Consider the following 19,008-nt stretch of genomic DNA (forward strand, 5'->3'; position numbering starts at 1 on the left):
AACTGATTGTATTTTAATGACATTACAACATCCATGCTGTAAAAGGAATCATATAAAATGGAAAAAACTCACAATAACAGGGCACTGGAAGTTTATTAGTACACTAGCTCGACATACCCTATTAAGAAGGTAAAACAGTTTCATATTGAGCCCATAGAATAATTCCCACTGAAAACAGGCCTGGTCCATGGCCTGCCTGTCTAAAACTGTGACTTGCTTCCAGATGAATGTTCTCCAGACCCGAATCAATGAACAACAGAAGTTGTAAGTAACTGTTGTGTAGCCTTGCTGTCAGTACCTGTTGTTGGTCAGATTTGTGTCGGGTCTGGGCTCTGGACGCCTGCAGCTGAAGCAGGAGACTGTAAATCAGGCGATGGACGTCTGCGCCCCTCAGGTTTCCCCCCGTCCTGCTCATATTGATATTTGTGCTTAGCAAGGCTTCCGTATGTGTCCCTTTACAGATCACTCAGCTTCTGGCTCGAGTCCGAGACCACCAGAGGTAAGTACCCTGAGCCACACTGGTCACTTTCCCCTGCTTTCAATCAGGTCTGGCTTGGAGGGAGGAAGTAGAGGGAGGGTTGATGTAAAACAGATTAAAGTCGGCATGAAATCCAAATGATTCATTGGATTTACTAATTATTTTAAGGTAAGTGGTTGGAAACAATTATTTAAACAAGTAAGTTAAGTTTAACATTACATACATTTAATTTGTTTGTTTAAATTCAGCCCCATATTTAATTGTTTGCAACAACTTACAACTTAAAAAAAGTTGAACTATTTTTTCAATGTAGTAGTGCTTGTTATAAAAAATAGGGTTGTCTCAGCCAGCACCCTTGTGAGTGCACTTATTAGTCATTTTAAATGCTTTCTCAATTGCAAAATTCTTCCAATGCACTGATCATTCATGTCCAGAAAATTCCCACACTGCACCGTTAAAATCATGAAGCATTGATGCGCACTATGTCCACTTAATGGACGTTCTGAAGTATGAATATCATAAACCAAATCGTCAAAGATGACGACAACCGAGAGACATTTACCATAATTTATTTATTTTTACATCTAAGAACAATCTAGCAAACATTTATAAGTGTTTCCGTTATATGAAACTAACTAATTATTTAGCTATGATGTACTTTTAAAAACTTCGTAAAATTACTATATGAAAAATATTACTTCTGCTAATATTACACAACCCTTTTTAATTTAATTTGCCATCATACAATGTAATTAATTATCCTAACCTGTCCTCCCTCCCTCAAAATGACTTTTCTCTACTTCTGGTCACATGGAATGTCTTTAGGGCGGGGCTATCATTCATTTAGGGCAGAGCTAGCAGTCATCTGGGGTAGGGCTATCAGTAATGTAGGACAGGGATAGCAGTTATATAGAGCATGGCTATCAGTCATCTAGGACAGGGATAGCAGTAATTTGGGGTGGTGCTATTAGTTATTTAGGGCGTGGATAGCAGTAATTTGGGGCAGGACTCTCAATTATTTAGGGCGGGGCTATCAGTAATCAAGGCTCTGGCTATCAGTCATCTAGGGCATATATAGCAGTCATTTGGGGCGGGACTCTCAATTATTTAGGGCGGGGCTATCAGTAATCTAGGCTCTGGCTATCAGTCATCTAGGGCATAGATAGCAGTAATTTGGGGTGGGACTCTCAGTTATTTAGAGCAGGGTTATCAGTAATCTAGAGCGTGGATATCAGTCATCTGCTAATATTACATGACCTATTTAATTTAATTTGATTTAAATATTTAATCAAACATCATAACCTGTCCTCCCTCCCTCGAAATGAATTTTCTTCACTTCCTGTCACATGGAATGTCTTTAGGACGGAGCTATAATTCATTTAGGGCAGAGCTAGCAGTCATTTGGGGCGGGGCTATCAGTAATATAGGGCGGGGCTATCAGTAATACAGGGTGGGACTATCAGTTATTCAGACCAGCACTATCAGTAATCTAGGGCATAGCTATCAGTCATCTAGGACAGGGATAGCAGTAATTTGGGGTGGGGCTATCAATTATTTAGGGTGGGGCTATCAGTCATCTAGGACAGGAATAGCAGTCATTTGGGGTGGGGCTATCAGTCATCTAAGACAGGAATAGCAGTAATTTGGGGTGGGGCTATTAGTTATTTAGGACAGGGCTATCAGTCATCTAGAACAGAGATAGCAGTAATGTAGGGCGGGGCTATCAATAATTTAGAGCTGGGCTATCAGTAATCTAGGGCATGGCTATTTGTCATCTAGGATAAGGATAGCAGTAATTTGGGGCGGGGCTATCAGTCATCTATGGGCTGGGATAGCAGTAATTTGGGGCGGGCTAGTCATCATTTAGGGCGGGGCTATTTGTGCGTGTTGATAGCATCTTCCAATGGTCCAATCAGTTCCCAAAAATCCAAATCATTCATTGCCCTACGTTTTTTCTCATTTCATAACTGTTTCAATTAGATGTACATCATGATATCAGAAAACTTAACTTCATTTCATGCCAACTTTAAGATGAAGCTGTTTTGGGGTGATCTGCTGAACAGACCCTGCTCCTTTCTGATTCTAGACCTGATGAAAGCATATAATCTTGACAGGAGCGAGCTAGGAGCATGTGGTCAGCTCAATCCTCGGTCAAACGGGGAAACGTTTAGGATTTTGACACTCGATCCTAATAGAACCAGTTTAAGTGGCTCCTTCTTTGCTCTCACCAACACAAAATACTTGAGTTTTGTTGTAAACACAATCATATCTGCAGATAAATATGAACTGAATTTGGGGAGGATGTTTTTAAAGTGCCCCTATTATGCTGTTAAGTTTCTCGTTTAGTTTCAGAGGTCTTTTACAACGATTTACATTCCTCCAAAATAAATTGTATATTTTGTCATTGTATATGTTAGAATCACGGTGATAAAATGTTTCATTTTTATTGATTTAATCTCTCTAAACATGTCTTTCTAAAAGTCTGCTATGCTCTGCTCAGTTAGATAGCCCCATACTCCGCTCTGAGTGGTCATGTAAACCAATTTTGATTGGGTTTGATTGGTCAGATGCCTCTACTTTGCTCAGATTGGTTAGATGCCTTTATTATGATTGGTCAGTTAGCCCTGCTCTGCTCCCGTTGGTCAGATACCACTTTTCTGATTGGTCAGTTAACCTTACTCTGCTCTGATTGGTCAGGTACCTCTAGACTGATTGGTCAAATGGCCCTACTATGCTCTGATTGGTCACATACCTCTATACTAATTGGTCAGAGGGCCCTACTTTGCTCTGCATGGTCAGGTACTTCTACACTGAGTGGTGAGATGGCCCCACTCTGCTCTGCATAGTCAGGTACCTACACTGATTGGTCAGATGGGCCTACTTTGCTCTGATTGATCTGGTACCTCTACACTGATTGGTCGGATGACCCTACTATGCTCTGGTTGTTCACTTACCTCTACACTGATTGCTCAGAAGGCCCTACAATGCTCTGATTGGTCACGTACCTCTACACTGATTGGTCAGATGGCTCTACTATGCTCTGATAGGTCACGTGCCTCTACACTGATTGCTCAGAAGGCCCTACAATGCTCTGATTGGTCACGTACCTCTACACTGATTGGTCAGATGGCTCTACTATGCTCTGATAGGTCACGTACCTCTAGACTAATTGCTCAGAAGGCCCTACTTTGCCGTAATTGGTCAGGTACCTCTACGCTGATGGCCCTACTTTGCTCTGATTGGCCAGGTACGTCTACACTGATTGGTCAGATGGCCCTACTCAGCTCTGATTGGTCAGATGACCCAGTATGTTATGAGTGGTTGACTACTTACACTATTTGCCAGAAGCCAAACACTTATTAGCACATCTGAATTGCAGTAAACGTTAGTTATTCCGACAGTAACTATATCAGAACAGTAACTATATCTATACTTATTTAAGTCCTCATCATTTAGACGTGCATGTAAATTAGATTTACTTCTGCAAACCAAACTCTTCCAGTGTCATCTACAACTACAGTCATTCATGATCACTTACACATTGTGTACATATCCCCAATGAAATCCACAGACTGACATTATGCCCATCTGATTAAAGCCAACATAGAATTTTGCTGTAATAAGACTGGAATTACCAACAACTTACACCCGGCAGTTCTTGCAGTCTTTTAATAGTTCAATCTGTTGTGAACTTGATCTTGGAAACTGTGCAGAGCGTTTACTTTCACAAACAGCTACTTTTACACACTACATGACAATCAATATCTTAAAAAGCATAATAAGGGCACTGAAAATAAATTGATTGGTCATAAATGAGAGAGACCCCCACTGAAACGGTAAGTTCATAATAAATATTTCGCTCCTGGAAATGGAATCTGTAGGCTGATTGAAGAGGGTAAGAAACACATAAGGACAAAACAAGACTGCAGCATGGATTGTGTGTGAATGAGTGCTGCGTTTACGTGCATGCGTCTCTAACAACAGACTTTTTTTATTCAGCATTCTGCCATTTTTGTAGAATAGTCAAAACTACACTACACATGTAGTCTCAGGTTTTATTACATGTTTGTTGTCAGTGTCGATGAATTTTACATTTCATTCTGATGTACTGAATTTTGGCTGAATCATTTCTTGATTTAATTTTGGAGTTTTCATGTTACAATTAAGCTTTAGTGCATGAACAGATCTCTCTTCTCAGAATAAAACAAGTGAGCAATAAATAAAGAAATGCCCAATCAACATATCTTATATTTGTGAGGGGAAACAATTATATTAAAGTAAAAAAAGTGGAAGGTGGAATGTCAAAAATGTAAGATCGTAGATTATTTATCTGAGCGTATAACCTAATTATTCAATTCTTGACAGCACAAAAATCTTAAGTCTTAAATATATTATTAAATATGAACTATTTAGCTAATTTATTTCCACATTGTAAATACACGACTTGTATTTGAGGTGAAACAATCATATTAAAACAAGAAATGCAAGGTGAATGTAGGAAATTTAAGGTAATGGATTATTTATCTGAGCATTTAGCCTAATTATACAATTCTTGACAGCACAACAACCCCAGTGTTATAGAAATTATTAAATATGAGACATTTAGCTAATTTACTTCCACACTGTGAACATATGATAAATATTTGAGGTGAAACAGATTAAAATTGGAAACGTATGGTGAAATGAAAGAAATGTAAAATCGTAGACTATTTATCTGAGCATATAGCCTAATTATTAAATTTTTAATGGCACAACAACCCCAGTATTAAATGTATCATTAAACATGAAATTTTTAGCTAATTTACTTTCACATTGTGAATATTTGACTAACATTTCAGATGAACAATTATATAAAAATAAGAAATGTAAAGTGAAATGTGAGAAATATAAGGTAATGGATTATTTATCTGAGCATTTAGCCTAATTATACAATTATTGACAGCACAGCAACCCCAGTGTTATAGAAATGATTAAATATGAGATGTTTAGCTAATTTACTTGCACACTGTGAATATATGATAAATATTTGAGGTGAAACGGTCAGATTTAAATTGGAAACTTATGGTAAAATGTAAGAAATGTAAGATGGTAGACTATTTATCTGAGCGTATAGCCTAATTATTAAATTTTTGACAGCACAACAACCCAAAAAAAGCAATTCAAAAGCACAAATATATGGAGAAAAACAAAAACATGAATCACTAAATCCACAAAACCATGATTTTTTTACAGTGCGAGGTTGTTGTTGTTGTGTTGTGAATATTAATTATGCTCAGATAAATCGTCTGCGGTCAGGTCTGCAATGGAGAATCATCAATACTGATCTGCATTAGCATCCTAATTAGTATAATTGAAATCATTTTAATAGCTCTTCTCATATTCCAGTCATTTATTAGATCTGAACGGATCAGTTATTTTCTCAATTGTCATGATGTGCAGCCAAATAAAACAACTTGATAATTATTTTTCTCCCTCCGCAGTGCCAAAGGTCGTGGCAAGGGCAAGGTTGGCGGCAGGCTGAGGTAAACGCACGGCGGATCCAGGAGCTCCAGAGATCCAGAAGACTTTATCTGCTTCATCACATACAGTTGAAGTCAGAGTTATTAGCCTTCCTGAATTATTTCCTTCCCCCCTGTATATTTTTGAATTGCCCCAATTTCTGTTTAACAGAGAGATTTTATTTCTAAACATAATAGTTTTAATAACTCATTTATGATAACTGGTTTCTTATATCTGTGCTATGATGACGGTACGTAATATTTGACTAGATGTTTCATAAGATACTAGTATTCAGCTTCAAGTGACATTTAAAGGCTTAACTAGGCTAATTAGGCAAGTCGTTATTTAATGATGGTTTGTTCTGTAGATGGTCGAAAACAAATATTGCTTAAGGGGCTAATAATATTGACCTTAAAATGGTTTCGAAAACTGCTTTTATTCAAGCCAAAATAAGGCAAATAAGACATTCTCCAGGAGAAAAAATATTATAGGAAATACTATGAAAAATGTCTTGCTCCATTAAACATCATTTGGGAAATATTTGAAAAAGACAAAGCACAGGTGGGCGAATAATTTCGACTTCAACTGTATGCAGATGTGGTCATGACAGACGCATCGCTCTGCTTTACTGCAATATGGAGACAGAAAAGTTGCATACTCTCTACTGATGTTGTGTATTTCTGCTTGTTATGCACAAGTATTCTGCAGTCCTCTCTATATTGAGCACTCGTTTTATTCCTGCAACATTAAAAGAGTCAGATTGTCTACAAAGTGTCCTGGTTTCTCAAGTTACTTGTTAAGTATAAATCAAAACAATGTGAATTTTTTGTCTTTTACAGTACTTTTGTATTAAAGTAATGTTTGTATGTCTTTTATTAGCTCCCAAACAGTGCTTTAATATATACAACATTAATGTGAAATGCAATTAATATTGTAATTTACACTTTAAATTAAATTGATTTGTATTTTTTTTTTTTAAATATGCAGCATTTAAAACAGGAAATATTTAAATAATATGAATCCACAAAGTCATATGACATTATTACCTGGTATTATTAAATAATATTGAATAATTTATACTAAACAAAATCATTTTTATGTATTTAAATGCATTATCAGCCATATTTTTTAATAATAATAAGTAAATAAATGCTAAATCATTTTTATTTATTTAAATGCATTATCAGCCATATTTTCTGAATAATAATAAGTAAATAAATGCAAAATCATTTTTGTAATGTATAGAATATTTAATTTATTTACTTAATTAAATAGTCAATGCATTAATTTATTAATTTTAGCCAGATCACGGGCAAAGCATGTGGAATAATTGAATGTGTAGTATAGTATTAGTATAGATATAAGCCAATCATTTAATTATTTAGGATCATAAACCATTTTTTTATTATATTAAAGTCGTTCCTTCATTTACCTTCACCACAGCAGAATGAACCGCCAACTACTCTGGCATATGTTTTACACATTCCCTATTATAGTAAATTAATTTAAAAAATAAAAAATAAAAATAAGCAGTAGTGTAATTCACACACTTCACCACATGATGGCGATCAGAGAAGTTCCTCTATTTCAGTCAATGGAAAAATAAACTGCATTAGTGTAATACACACACTTGACCACATGATGGCGATCAGAAAAGTTTCTCTGTTTCAGTCAATGGAAAAACAAGCATCAATAGTGTAATTCACACAACTCACCACATGATGGCGATCTGAAAAGATCCTCCATATCAGTCAATGGAAAAACATCGGCAGTGTAATTCAAATAATTCACCACAGGAGGGCAGCAAACAGGCTCAGTTTTGCCTCCGCTCCACTAGACGGGGGAAGAGGGTTTCAATGACAACAACAACAACAACAACAACAACATGGGGCTCGATGACAGACGCAACAACACGTGCAGATTGTTTTTAATACAGTTCCTGCAAATGACAGCTATCAAAATCACTCATAACATGCAGTGGATGCAAAGACAATGCAGCTGTCAAGCACCACCGGTAAGTAACTTTAAGCTTAAAGAGAATTTCTGTTGGGTGAAATGAGCAACACTGGTCAGTTCCTAACCTTATAAGTTTGTTTTTATTCGTCGATCTGATGATGATCATGTTAATATTGAGGTAGGGCTGGTTTTATATTCGCACATTCATTCAGTGACAGCTTGTGGCATGCTCCCTACACTGTTTACTGCTTGTTTTGCTTGATATTGTTTATTGTTTACCATGGTACTTTTAATAGTCGGCCTGAAATCATGTAAATATGACTTCAAAACAACATTAGCACTATTTATCTGACCTTAAACAATGTTGTACTTTGTTAATCATTGGCTGCTAATATGATTTCACTACTTGGAAAATGAAATTATCTATATTATTAGGTGGAAAGTCAGAATGTGTGAATGCATTAAGCTAAAGTTGGTTTTATATTCACACATTCCTTCAGGGACAACTTCCGACATGCTCCATGTATTGTTTACCATAGAGGTAATTTTGGTTTTATATTCGGATATTCAGACATTCTACTTAATAATACAATTTCAGAAAAGTATTCTTTGCATATTCCAAATAGGGAAATCATATTAGCCGCAAATGACCATCAAAGTACAGCATTGTTCACAGTGAGTTAGTGTTAATGTTGTTTGAAAGTCATAATCGCATGCTAATTCCTATTGAATATTCAAAGTAGCATAGTAAACAATATAGAGACTGCTAAATAAATGAATGTGTGAATATAAAACCAACTTTACCTCAATTTGTAGTCTGAAATCACATGTAAATATGACTTCAAAACAACATTAGCACTATTTATTTGACCTTAAACAATGTTGTACTTTGATGACCATTGGCTGCTAATATGATTTCACTATTTGAAAAATGAAATTATTAATATTGTTAATCAATATATAAGTTTTAAATATATAACTTCACTGACAACTTCCGACATTCTCCAAATATTGTTTACCATGATACTGTGAATATTCGGTCTGAAATCACATGTAAATAGGACTTCAAAACAACATTGGCACTATTTATTTGACGGTAAAACGATGTTGTACTTTAAAATTCATTGCCTGCTAATAAGATTTTAATATTTGGAACTTGCAAAGAATGATACATCTGGCATGCAAAGAGGCATATATCAGCACTAAACCTTCATCACGCATTCAATTATTCCATTTGCTTAGCCGTTGATTATCTGGCTAAAATAAATAAACTAATGAACTAATTTATTAATTATTAAGTAAATTAAGTATAAATATATTCTATAAATTTTCCCAGAGATGGGTTGCGGCTGGAAGGGGCATCCGCTGCGTAAAAACTTGCTGGATAGGTTGGCGGTTCATTCCGCTGTGGCGACCCCGGATTAATAAAGGGACTAAGCCGACAAGAAAATGAATGAATGAATGAATGAATGAATAAATGAATGAATATTCTATAAATGACAAAAAAATGTTAATTTAACTTAGTTGGTTTTATATTCGCACATTCCTTTAGAGGCAACTTGTGTTATGCTCTATATACTGTTGACCATGGTAATAAATACAAATAAATTAACAAATGTACTAATTATTAAGTAAATTAATTATAAATGTCTTCTATAAATTTAAAAAAATAAAGTTAATTTTAATGATTTTGCATTTATTTATGTATTATTATGTAGAAAATATTACTGATGATGCATATGAATAAATACATGATTTTGTGTGATAGAAAGTATTCAATATTATATAATAATACAAGGCAATAATGTCATGTTACTTTATTTCATTAATATTATATAAATATTTACTGTTTTTTTAAATGCTGCATATTCCTAAAAAAAATCTGTTTAACGTAAAGTTTAAATTAAAATTTTAATTGCATTTCACATGAATGTAGTTTACATTAAAGTACGTATAGAAGTATTAAAGTTAAAGGTTACTGTAGACTTGGTTTCATTTACAAATTCATCTATAGTTATTGTGTATTATTTATATTGATCATAAACCGTTATCTGAAATAAAACTTTGTCATATTATAAAGTACAATAATACGCAAGACATATGCTTGTGTTTTTTTACTGCCGTTGTGGTAATCTTACTGTCGATATTATAATCTAGTAGACTGATGTTTGTTTAAATTTGTTGTCAGTTGTGTGAAGCTCTGATTTTTTTTTAATTTATAAGTGTATGTCATTGTTTATAAATTAATTGTTATATATAACTGATTCTTTCAATACTATTTGGGTTTAAGGGTATGTTTATTTACAGATACAAGCAAAGTGGACAGTACAACTAGACAGATAAGGGGTATATCCCGAAGTATGCTAATAGGACTTTTAATTTGCCAGTAACCTGAGTTAAGTGCTTCCGGTGAACTGAATGTCATCGCAAAATCTGTGCGTTTAAGGTCTGTTTTCTTTAAAAAGTCAGCGATCTCCACTGGCTGAGTGATATCTGATATAAAGTGGGTCTCAGGTTGCACAAGAGGCACTGCTTTAAATTACATTTTCCCCACCATGTCTTTAAAATAAGAGCATTTGTTTTACCACAGTATATTCAATGGAGCTTCTGCGCTAGCCTGCCGATTCTGAGGGGCGCGTGCGAGTAAACAGCTTTATGTCTTGTGTTACGCTTGAGCAACTAAATGCATTCCAAAGTCTATTTAACTGATTGTATTTTAATGACATTACAACATCCATGCTGTTAAAGGAGTCGTATAAAATGGAAAAAACTCACAATAACAGGTCGCCGGAAGTGTATCAGCATTAGAACAGTAGCTCAGCTTTTACCCTATTGGATGTAATGATAGCTAATTATCTACAGGTGAAACTTCTAACTTGTTTGTGTGTATTGTCATTTACCAAACATTTCGGTTACCATCATTGTCTTTATGGAGGGTCACTTCTCTATTTGTATAACTGTCTACTGTTAGACTTACTATGCAATATGTGTCAATAGAGTAGATTTGCAATGGTGTAATTCACCAAAATCTCCACATGAGGGTGATAGTTTAAATTTCATTATTTTAAATTGGCAGCAGTGCAGTTCACAACAATCACCACAGGGGGGCGAATATTAATTATATTTTAATTTATATAGTAATTAAATACATAAGTTTTAGTATAAATTAAATTCATTATATTTGCAAAAGTGTAGTTCAGAGAAACCTCCACAGGAAGGCGCATAATTTGATACATATGTATATTTGTATATTGTTAGATCAGATATTCAGTGTGTGTAATAATGTGTTGATTTGTGTGTCGACTCTACAGGATCAGTGAAGTGTTGTGGACTGTAAGTCTGTTGAACAGAAGCAGAGACGAGTGGACAGACACTGACTGTACTGATGATGATCATCTGCTGCTGCACAGGTGATGTAGATCATGTGTTGTCTTACCCTAATTACGTTGGTTACCATCAGTTACTTTGTGGAGGGTCACTCCTCTAGAAAGCAAATGATGGTAAACGAAACAGGTGAGGAAGGTCCAAAGATTTTCATTACATATACATTTTATTTTTTTCCAGCAGTAATGAAGTATAACCCCTGCTGGACATGGCTCCGGAAGCTCCAGGGGGAGACCGAACTGGGATCCCCACCTCTCCAGGCACAACTCACTCACTGTGCACTCATATTGCAAAGATCCGGCTGGGATCGATCCAGCAACCATTAAAGTCATGGAGCAGCGATCTTACCACAGAGCCACTGATCTCCTGTCTGGATGCCTGCTGGAATTTATGTCACTGCTGACCTGTTTCAATAAAACAATATATAAGTCAGAATTGAACTCTTGTCTTTATGAGTCTCTTCCTCAGAGAACTTGTGTTTATTCACTCATCCACTTAATTTCACCTTACTGTTCATAAGTTGAGTGTCTGTGTTGTATGAAAACACTGTAACGTCAGCATTGAGGTTGATAGAAGTGGGATTTAAACCCATGACTCCATCTCAGCAACACTGTGACTTTCTACTTTAAAGTCTAGTGATCATGAGCTCTTGGTGAATAAAATGAACTCAGCTGAATATTAGTCATAGTGAGGTTTGAACCCGGGTCTCCTTGTTTGAGGCTCCACACTTTAGGACTTGAGCCACTGAGTCTAGACAGTGAAGTAAGTATCTGAATGGGGCTTTATCACTAATTTCACCACGACCAAGGTTTGGCAAATTTCTTTGTAATTTGGCCCACAGAAAACCCATCAACAAATGTCAAACCCAGTGGCTCAGTGGATGAGCGTTCGACTGCCATACAGATGAATGAAGGATCGTATCCCGCATCTCTCTTTATGAGTCTCTTCCTCAGAGAACTTGTGGTTTAATCACTCATCTTTGGGTTCACATACTGCTCTGTTTGAACTGTTCGGATGCTGTTGATGAACATAATGATGTCAAGATGGACACCAGCCAAAGTGAGGTTTGAACCCGGGTCTCTTTGATTAAAGATCAACACTTTATGAACTGAGCCACTGAGTCCAGACAGATAACCTCGTATCAGAATGAGGCTTTATCACTGTTTTCATCATGACCAAAGTATGACAAATATTTCTTTCTAATTTGGCTCACAAAACAACCATCACCAGATGTCAAGCCACATGGCTCAGTGGATGAGCCTTAGACTGCCATACAGGAGACATGGGTTCTAACCCAACTATTGCTTACTTTACTGTCACTTGCTGGGATTCAGTCAGACAAAGAGGCCCAAGGAGCATGAAAGCCATGATGGGCTAGTGGATGAACATATGGTTGCGGAGGACAAGGTTACGGCAGAGGCCTGGGTACGAAACCCACCTCGATGTGTGGCTCACACCAACGAAAGTACAAATAGCAAGGAAATTACGAGGCGGGGGAACACAAACATTACAATACTTTGTTTTTTTCTGATTATCTCAGCAGTAAAAAGCAGCAGCAGTTCTTGGATTTGAACCCAGGTGTGCTGTGACAGCTTCAGATGTCATGATGTGTGCTCTGACCACTACACCATCACCACACACATAAACCCACATTTCTTTCTCCAATGGGAGGATAACCACATTCTACACATTTTGAAAAAAAAAATTAAATAAACACAAATAATTCATATCAAATGTAAATTATTTTAAATAAATGTAAACTGCATCATATGCGAATATATTATTATATTTCACTATTCAAAATGTGGAAAACATGCTTATTCTTCAATTAGACACATGAACATGTTTCAAATTATCTTACAGCTGCTTGTGGGGCTTTAAATGTCACTAAACACAATTAAACACTGGAAAATATCATCATTTACTTCTAAAGTCTCCTCATACTGTACTGATGACTCTACACCAAATCTGGCCAATCACATGCTCTCCACAGAAAGTCCCTCCCCCAACAAACACGCGACAGAGCAGCAGCACAACAAACACACTTTCTGGACTCTCTACTGGAAATATGAGCTCATAAATACCTTTCCTGGAGCTGTGAATCCGCCTGGATGTGGAGGAGCGTGTGGAGGAGCGTCAGCTGTTGAGCGCAGCTCAAAGATCTGCAGCAGAAACACAACAGACACACGTGTGTATCTTCACTGCTGCAGAGGAGAGAGAGAGAGAGAGCAATGACTGAACACAAACACTACAACAACATCACTACAAACTAAACCAACGAAGCAAAGTCCCTTACAGGTGAGTCGCGTTACTCTCCATTTCTGCACTTGGTGTGGCTTTTCTTCGCTGTCGGGCTGTAATATCTGCTGTTGACTGACATTATGAGTCTGTCACTGAGCTGTCATCTGCTACTGGAGCTCAACTTGACGCCAGTAAAACGGTGTACCTGTGCTGATCTGGTGTTGCTGTTGTCAAAGGTGTTCAGGCTAAAAGAGCAGCTCGCTGATTCCGCCTAGTGGAGCGAATGGGATCTGCGCTTTAAAGCGCACCCCTAACCCCACCCCTCACAATGACGTAACTAGCTCCATTGAGTGCAGCGTCTGACATTGTAAGTCTAATATATGCAGTCTCAGTTTGCAAATCCAAGTCTGCATGCAGATACTATTGGAGAAAGACTGACCAAATCTGCCTCTTGCAGAATTCACAAGATTTTTTACATCCACTCATTGCGTTTTCATTCAGCAACAGAAATACTCATAATTTAAAACTTATTGAACGGCTTAATACAATTTAGGATTAAAAATAAAGCAGCCAGTCATCTTTATATCTTTATAAGGCATTTAGTGAAGGAAATGTGTTCGTATTTTTGTTGGTAAAATTATCATTTGTGTCTGCGTCAATTAAATCTGTAAGCAATGAAAACATTCTGCATCCCCAATATAAGAGCTCATCAAACAAGTTCTGTGTGTCTTTATTGATGAGTGGCGCATTAATTACCTACAGGCTAATATTCAGGTTTCACATTACATTCGTATTGGTTTGATATTTCCACATTGTTAATCAAGCATTTGTGCTGAAGTTCAATATAAAGTGAGCACAAATAATGACCCATGAATGATTAGATGATTGAGTATATGCTTTAATAATTATTTTGACATTGTTAGGAGGGAAATGAACAGTTGAGACCAAAACGACTGCTGTGTCAGATCAAGAGAAGACTCTGAGCCGCAGATTCAATGAAATTAAAATAATTTACTGGAGATAGTTTGTCGTTCTGTGGCAGGAGGGCTTCACACTGGCATTGAGTTCGCTGGTGGATCTCCCTGCCTTACAGTAAGACAGAAAATCTCTCCTGCATACAAAAAAAATTACTTTACAGAGAATTTAAACATAAAATAGAAAAACTCAGGAATCAGTTGTTTTAATCCACCAGGAATCCAGTTCCCCTCGAGAGCTCTCCATGACCTCTGACCTGGCTTGGTAGATGGGCCATTCTTCAACTACGGGCACTTTTAGCCTTGTGAAGTTGAGTAAAAAAAACTTGTTCAAAATTAACGTAACATAGCCTCATAAGTTTAAACACTTTGTCTAGTTTGAAGATCTGTAAGAGGACAAACTCAGATAAGAAGAGAAACATTTTCTCCATCGTGAACTGAACAAATGTCAATTCCAGCACATCTCAATATACTGCTTATATTTCTAAATGACATAAATGATGGCAGTCAAACATTGTCTAACATCATTTTTGTTTCTAGTTTAACCAAATATTTCCACAATATCGATAATAATTATACATTTGTCAGTGAAATAAATTAGTTGTGTGCTGAATTGTACACCTGTCACACTCTAAAACTTAATATTAATTTGGTTAAGAGCTTATTAGAAAATAAATAAACTGAATTTGTAAATTAAATAGAGCGTGAACTCATACATTGTGAAAACACTTTATTGTGTGATGAGAACCTTTTAAATGTTTTTAATAATGTGTGTGGTGATGGAAATGACATTTCAACAGTTTATTGTGAAAATAATGAAAAATAGCTTCACCGATTAGCTTTGAATTGATACAAGCCTTTCATATATACAAAACACTCTTATTTACCCTCATTTTGTTTTGGTTTTACATTTTTAAGTAGGTTTTATTGTTAGTTTGACAAAGAAAGAAGAATTTGAACAAAATTATATATATGTTTGGATATTTGATCAAAGGACATAAAAGTGCTCGTAGTTGAAGAATTACCCAGATCCTGAAAATAGAGATTTGACAGACACAGACGCTTCAGCTGAACACATCACTACATTAGGTCATGTTTAACTTCAGTCACTGATCAAAATCATGTCAAAGATTAAAAAATGATTAGAATAATCATAATAATAAAGTCAACAAGAACAGATTTTGATCCTTCCTGAAACAGATGAAGACAGAAAACGACTCGCTTCAACAGGAAGCAGAACTGTGCTCACGATGACCTCAGTTTACTCAAGCCTCTCTGTCATTTGAAGATCTCCATAAAAACTGTGTGATATTTAGCATTTGATGATAAGACTCTATTTAATAATAATTACTTTTTAGTTTAAACCTCAAGACTTTCTGCTTCCTTTTACACAATAAAATGTTTCTGGTTGTCAGCATCAGTGGAGGAAAATACACATAACTACAGCTGCGCCACAGGAAGGTGAAATCTCAGTGCTTTACATTTGCTGTGCTGAAGTTCAGAAAAAACATCAGCACAATCTTTCAAATCAACTGAACTGCAAAGGTGTAATTCAGAAATATCTCCACAGGAGGGCGACATGTTTAAATTCACACTATTAGATATGCACTGGTGTCATTCACCAAAATCACCACACGAGGGCGAACATTTTAAATTCATCAAGTTCGCAGTGGTGTAATTCAGAAATATCTCCACAGGAGGGAGAAACCTTTATTATTTTAGAGCGGCAGCAGTGCAGTCCACAAAAATCCCCACAAGAGGGCGAATATTTTAAATTCAGTAGATTCAAGATTTGCAAAAGTGTAGTTCAGAGAAATCTCCACAGGAGGGCGCAATACTTGATACATATGTAATATTTGTCTATTTGTCTATTGTTAGATCAGATATTCAGTGTGTGTAATAATGTGTTGATTTGTGTGTCGACTCTACAGGATCAGTGAAGTGTTGTGGACTGTAAGTCTGTTGAACAGAAGCAGAGACGAGTGGACAGACACTGACTGTACTGATGATGATCATCTGCTGCTGCACAGGTGATGTAGATCATGTGTGTGATTGGTTGTGTGTGTGTCTGTTCCACATGTCGGTTACCATCATTTGCTTTGTGGAGGGTCACTCCTCTACAAAGTAAATGATGGTAACCGAAACGGGTGGGGAAGGGACGAAGGTCCAGAATTTTTATACAGTTCATTTTAAATTTTTTGCAGGGCTGTAAAGTATAACCCCTGCTGGACACGGCTCCGGAAGCTCCAGGGGGAGACCGAACTGGTATCCCCCCTTCTTCAGGCGCGCCTCACACTCACTCACCATTCACTCATATCGCAGAGTTCTGGCTGGCCTTGAACCAGCAACCCCTGAAGCCGTGGGGCAGCGCTCTTACCACATAGCCACAGATCTCCATGTCTGAACACTTGCTGGAACTGATGTTGGACTGCTGACCTGTGTGTGAGCTGATTCAATAAAACAAGATATATGTCAGATCTGAACCCTTGTCTTTATGAGTCTCTTCCTCAGAGAACTTGTGTTTATTCACTCATCAACCATCATTAGTTTCACATCAGCGTCCATCATCTTGGTGAACATAATGAACTCAGTGGGACATTAGCCATGGTGAGGTTTGAACCCGGGTCTCCTAGATTTAAGCTTATTACTTTAAGACCTGAGCCACTGAGTCTGGACAGTGAAGGAGAGGTCAGATTGGGGCTTTATCACTATTCTCAGAACGACCAGGGTTTGACACATGTTTCTTTGTAATTTGGGCCATGAAAAACCTTTTGCCAAATGTCAAACCCTGTGGCTTAAAGGATGAGCGTTCGCCTGCTATTTAGAAGTGTGAAGGATCGAATCTCATTTCTGCCAGATCGAGATACAAGTCAGATTTGAACTCTTGTCTTTATGAGTCTCTTCCTCAGAGAGCTTGTGTTTATTCACCCATCATGGGTTTCGTTCCATCATCAGGGGCTCCTGGTCAGTATAATGAGTTCAAGATGGACATTAGCCATAGTGAGGTTTGAACCCGGGTCTCCTTGTTTAAAGATCAATAGTTTATGACTTGAGCCACTGAGTCTAGATGGTAAACAATGTTTCTGAATGAGGCTTTATCACTGTTTCCACCGTGACCAAGGTTTGACAAATTTCTTAGTAATTTGACTCACAAAACAACCATTGCAAAAAGTCGAGCCCCATGGCTCAGCGGATGTGCATTAGACTGCCATACAGGAGACATGGGTTCTAACCCAACTATTGCTTACTTTACTGTCACTTGCTGGGATTCAGTCAGACAAAGAGGCCCAAGGAGCATGAAAGCCATGATGGGCTAGTGGATGAACATATGGTTGCGGTGGACATGGTTACGGCAGAGGCCTGGGTACGAAACCCACCTCGATGTGTGGCTCACACCAACGAAAGTACAAATAGCAAGGAAATTACGAGGCGGGGGAACACAAACATAACAATACTTTGTTGTTTTTCTGATTATCTCAGCAGTAAAAAGCTGCAGCAGTTCTTGGATTTGAACCCAGGTGTGCTGTGACAGCTTCAGATGTCCTGCTGTGTGCTCTGACCACTACACCATCACCACACACATAAACCCACATTTCTTTCTCCAATGGGAGGATAACCACATTCTACACATTTTGAAAAAAAAAATTAAATAAACACAAATAATTCATATCAAATGTAAATTATTTTAAATAAATGTAAACTGCATCATATGCGAATATATTATTATATTTCACTATTCAAAATGTGGAAAACATGCTTATTCTTCAATCAGACACATGAACATGTTTCAAATTATCTTACAGCTGCTTGTGGGGCTTTAAATGTCACTAAACACAATTAAACACTGGAAAATATCATCATTTACTTCTAAAGTCTCCTCATACTGTACTGATGACTCTACACCAAATCTGGCCAATCACATGCTCTCCACAGAAAGTCCCTCCCCCAACAAACACGCGACAGAGCAGCAGCACAACAAACACACTTTCTGGACTCTCTACTGGAAATATGAGCTCATAAATACCTTTCCTGGAGCTGTGAATCCGCCTGGATGTGGAGGAGCGTGTGGAGGAGCGTCAGCTGTTGAGCGCAGCTCAAAGATCTGCAGCAGAAACACAACAGACACACGTGTGTATCTTCACTGCTGCAGAGGAGAGAGAGAGAGAGAGAGCAATGACTGAACACAAACACTACAACAACATCACTACAAACTAAACCAACGAAGCAAAGTCCCTTACAGGTGAGTCTCGTTACTCTCCATTTCTGCACTTGGTGTGGCTTTTCTTCACTGTCGGGCTGTAATATCTGCTGTTGACTGACATTATGAGTCTGTCACTGAGCTGTCATCTGCTGGAGCTCAACTTGACGCCAGTAAAACGGTGTACCTGTGCTGATCTGGTGTCGCTGTTGTCAAAGGTGTTCAGACTAAAAGAGCAGCTCGCTGAATAAATAAATACTATTTAAATCAGGATCGGC

General features: G+C 37.2%; 2 protein-coding genes and 2 long non-coding RNA genes across 36 annotated transcripts in view; 3 read left to right on the forward strand and 1 right to left on the reverse strand.

The window, feature by feature from the left end:
* Nucleotides 1–6,748, forward strand: part of tnnt2e (troponin T2e, cardiac) — a 34,734-nt gene extending 27,986 nt beyond the window's left edge. For 11 of the 24 annotated variants that reach the window (XM_087246841.2, XM_087246847.2, XM_087246845.2 and 8 more), the window contains 2 exons: nt 224–264; nt 5,959–6,748. In XM_087246841.2, coding sequence (XP_087102967.1) covers nt 224–264; nt 5,959–6,004 — 87 coding nt within the window. In that variant the 3' untranslated portion in view covers nt 6,005–6,748. 24 annotated transcript variants of the gene reach the window in all.
* Nucleotides 1–19,008, reverse strand: part of LOC147844620 (uncharacterized) — a 23,224-nt gene continuing 4,216 nt past the window's right edge. Inside the window, exons 1-7 of one of the 9 annotated variants that reach the window (XR_015942219.1) lie at nt 13,614–13,831; nt 13,402–13,521; nt 11,666–11,721; nt 11,370–11,416; nt 7,693–7,810; nt 7,524–7,559; nt 76–552 (exon numbers count right to left, since the gene is read on the reverse strand). Coding sequence is in view for 3 of the 9 variants with exons in the window: in XM_087248018.2 (XP_087104144.1) it covers nt 16,844–16,979; nt 18,557–18,676; nt 18,771–18,793 (279 nt within the window). In the remaining 6 variants the exon portion in view is untranslated. Of the gene's footprint in view, nt 553–7,523; nt 7,560–7,692; nt 7,820–11,369; nt 11,417–11,625; nt 11,722–13,401; nt 13,522–13,613; nt 16,980–18,556; nt 18,677–18,770; nt 18,926–19,008 lie in introns of those variants that run through there. The other 8 variants (XR_015482588.2, XR_015942220.1, XR_015482587.2 and 5 more) reach the window with 8 other exon arrangements.
* On the forward strand, nt 7,851–11,757 carry LOC148679919 (uncharacterized). 2 transcript variants are annotated; one of them, XR_015942229.1, is made up of 3 exons: nt 7,851–7,991; nt 11,245–11,343; nt 11,498–11,757. It is a non-coding gene; the product is annotated as an uncharacterized LOC148679919 (long non-coding RNA). The 2 variants fall into 2 exon arrangements; XR_015942228.1 differs by having other exon boundaries at nt 11,501–11,757.
* Nucleotides 12,656–19,008, forward strand: part of LOC148679920 (uncharacterized) — an 8,599-nt gene continuing 2,246 nt past the window's right edge. The window contains exons 1-4 of the long non-coding RNA XR_015942230.1: nt 12,656–12,724; nt 12,858–13,615; nt 16,464–16,562; nt 16,737–18,772. This is a non-coding gene — a long non-coding RNA (uncharacterized LOC148679920). The remainder of the gene's footprint in view (nt 12,725–12,857; nt 13,616–16,463; nt 16,563–16,736; nt 18,773–19,008) is intronic.

The sequence above is a fragment of the Danio rerio genome, chromosome 4, assembly GCF_052040795.2.
Source record: "Danio rerio strain M-AB ecotype USA chromosome 4, GRCz13ab, whole genome shotgun sequence".
Taxonomy (NCBI): Eukaryota; Metazoa; Chordata; class Actinopteri; order Cypriniformes; family Danionidae; genus Danio; species Danio rerio.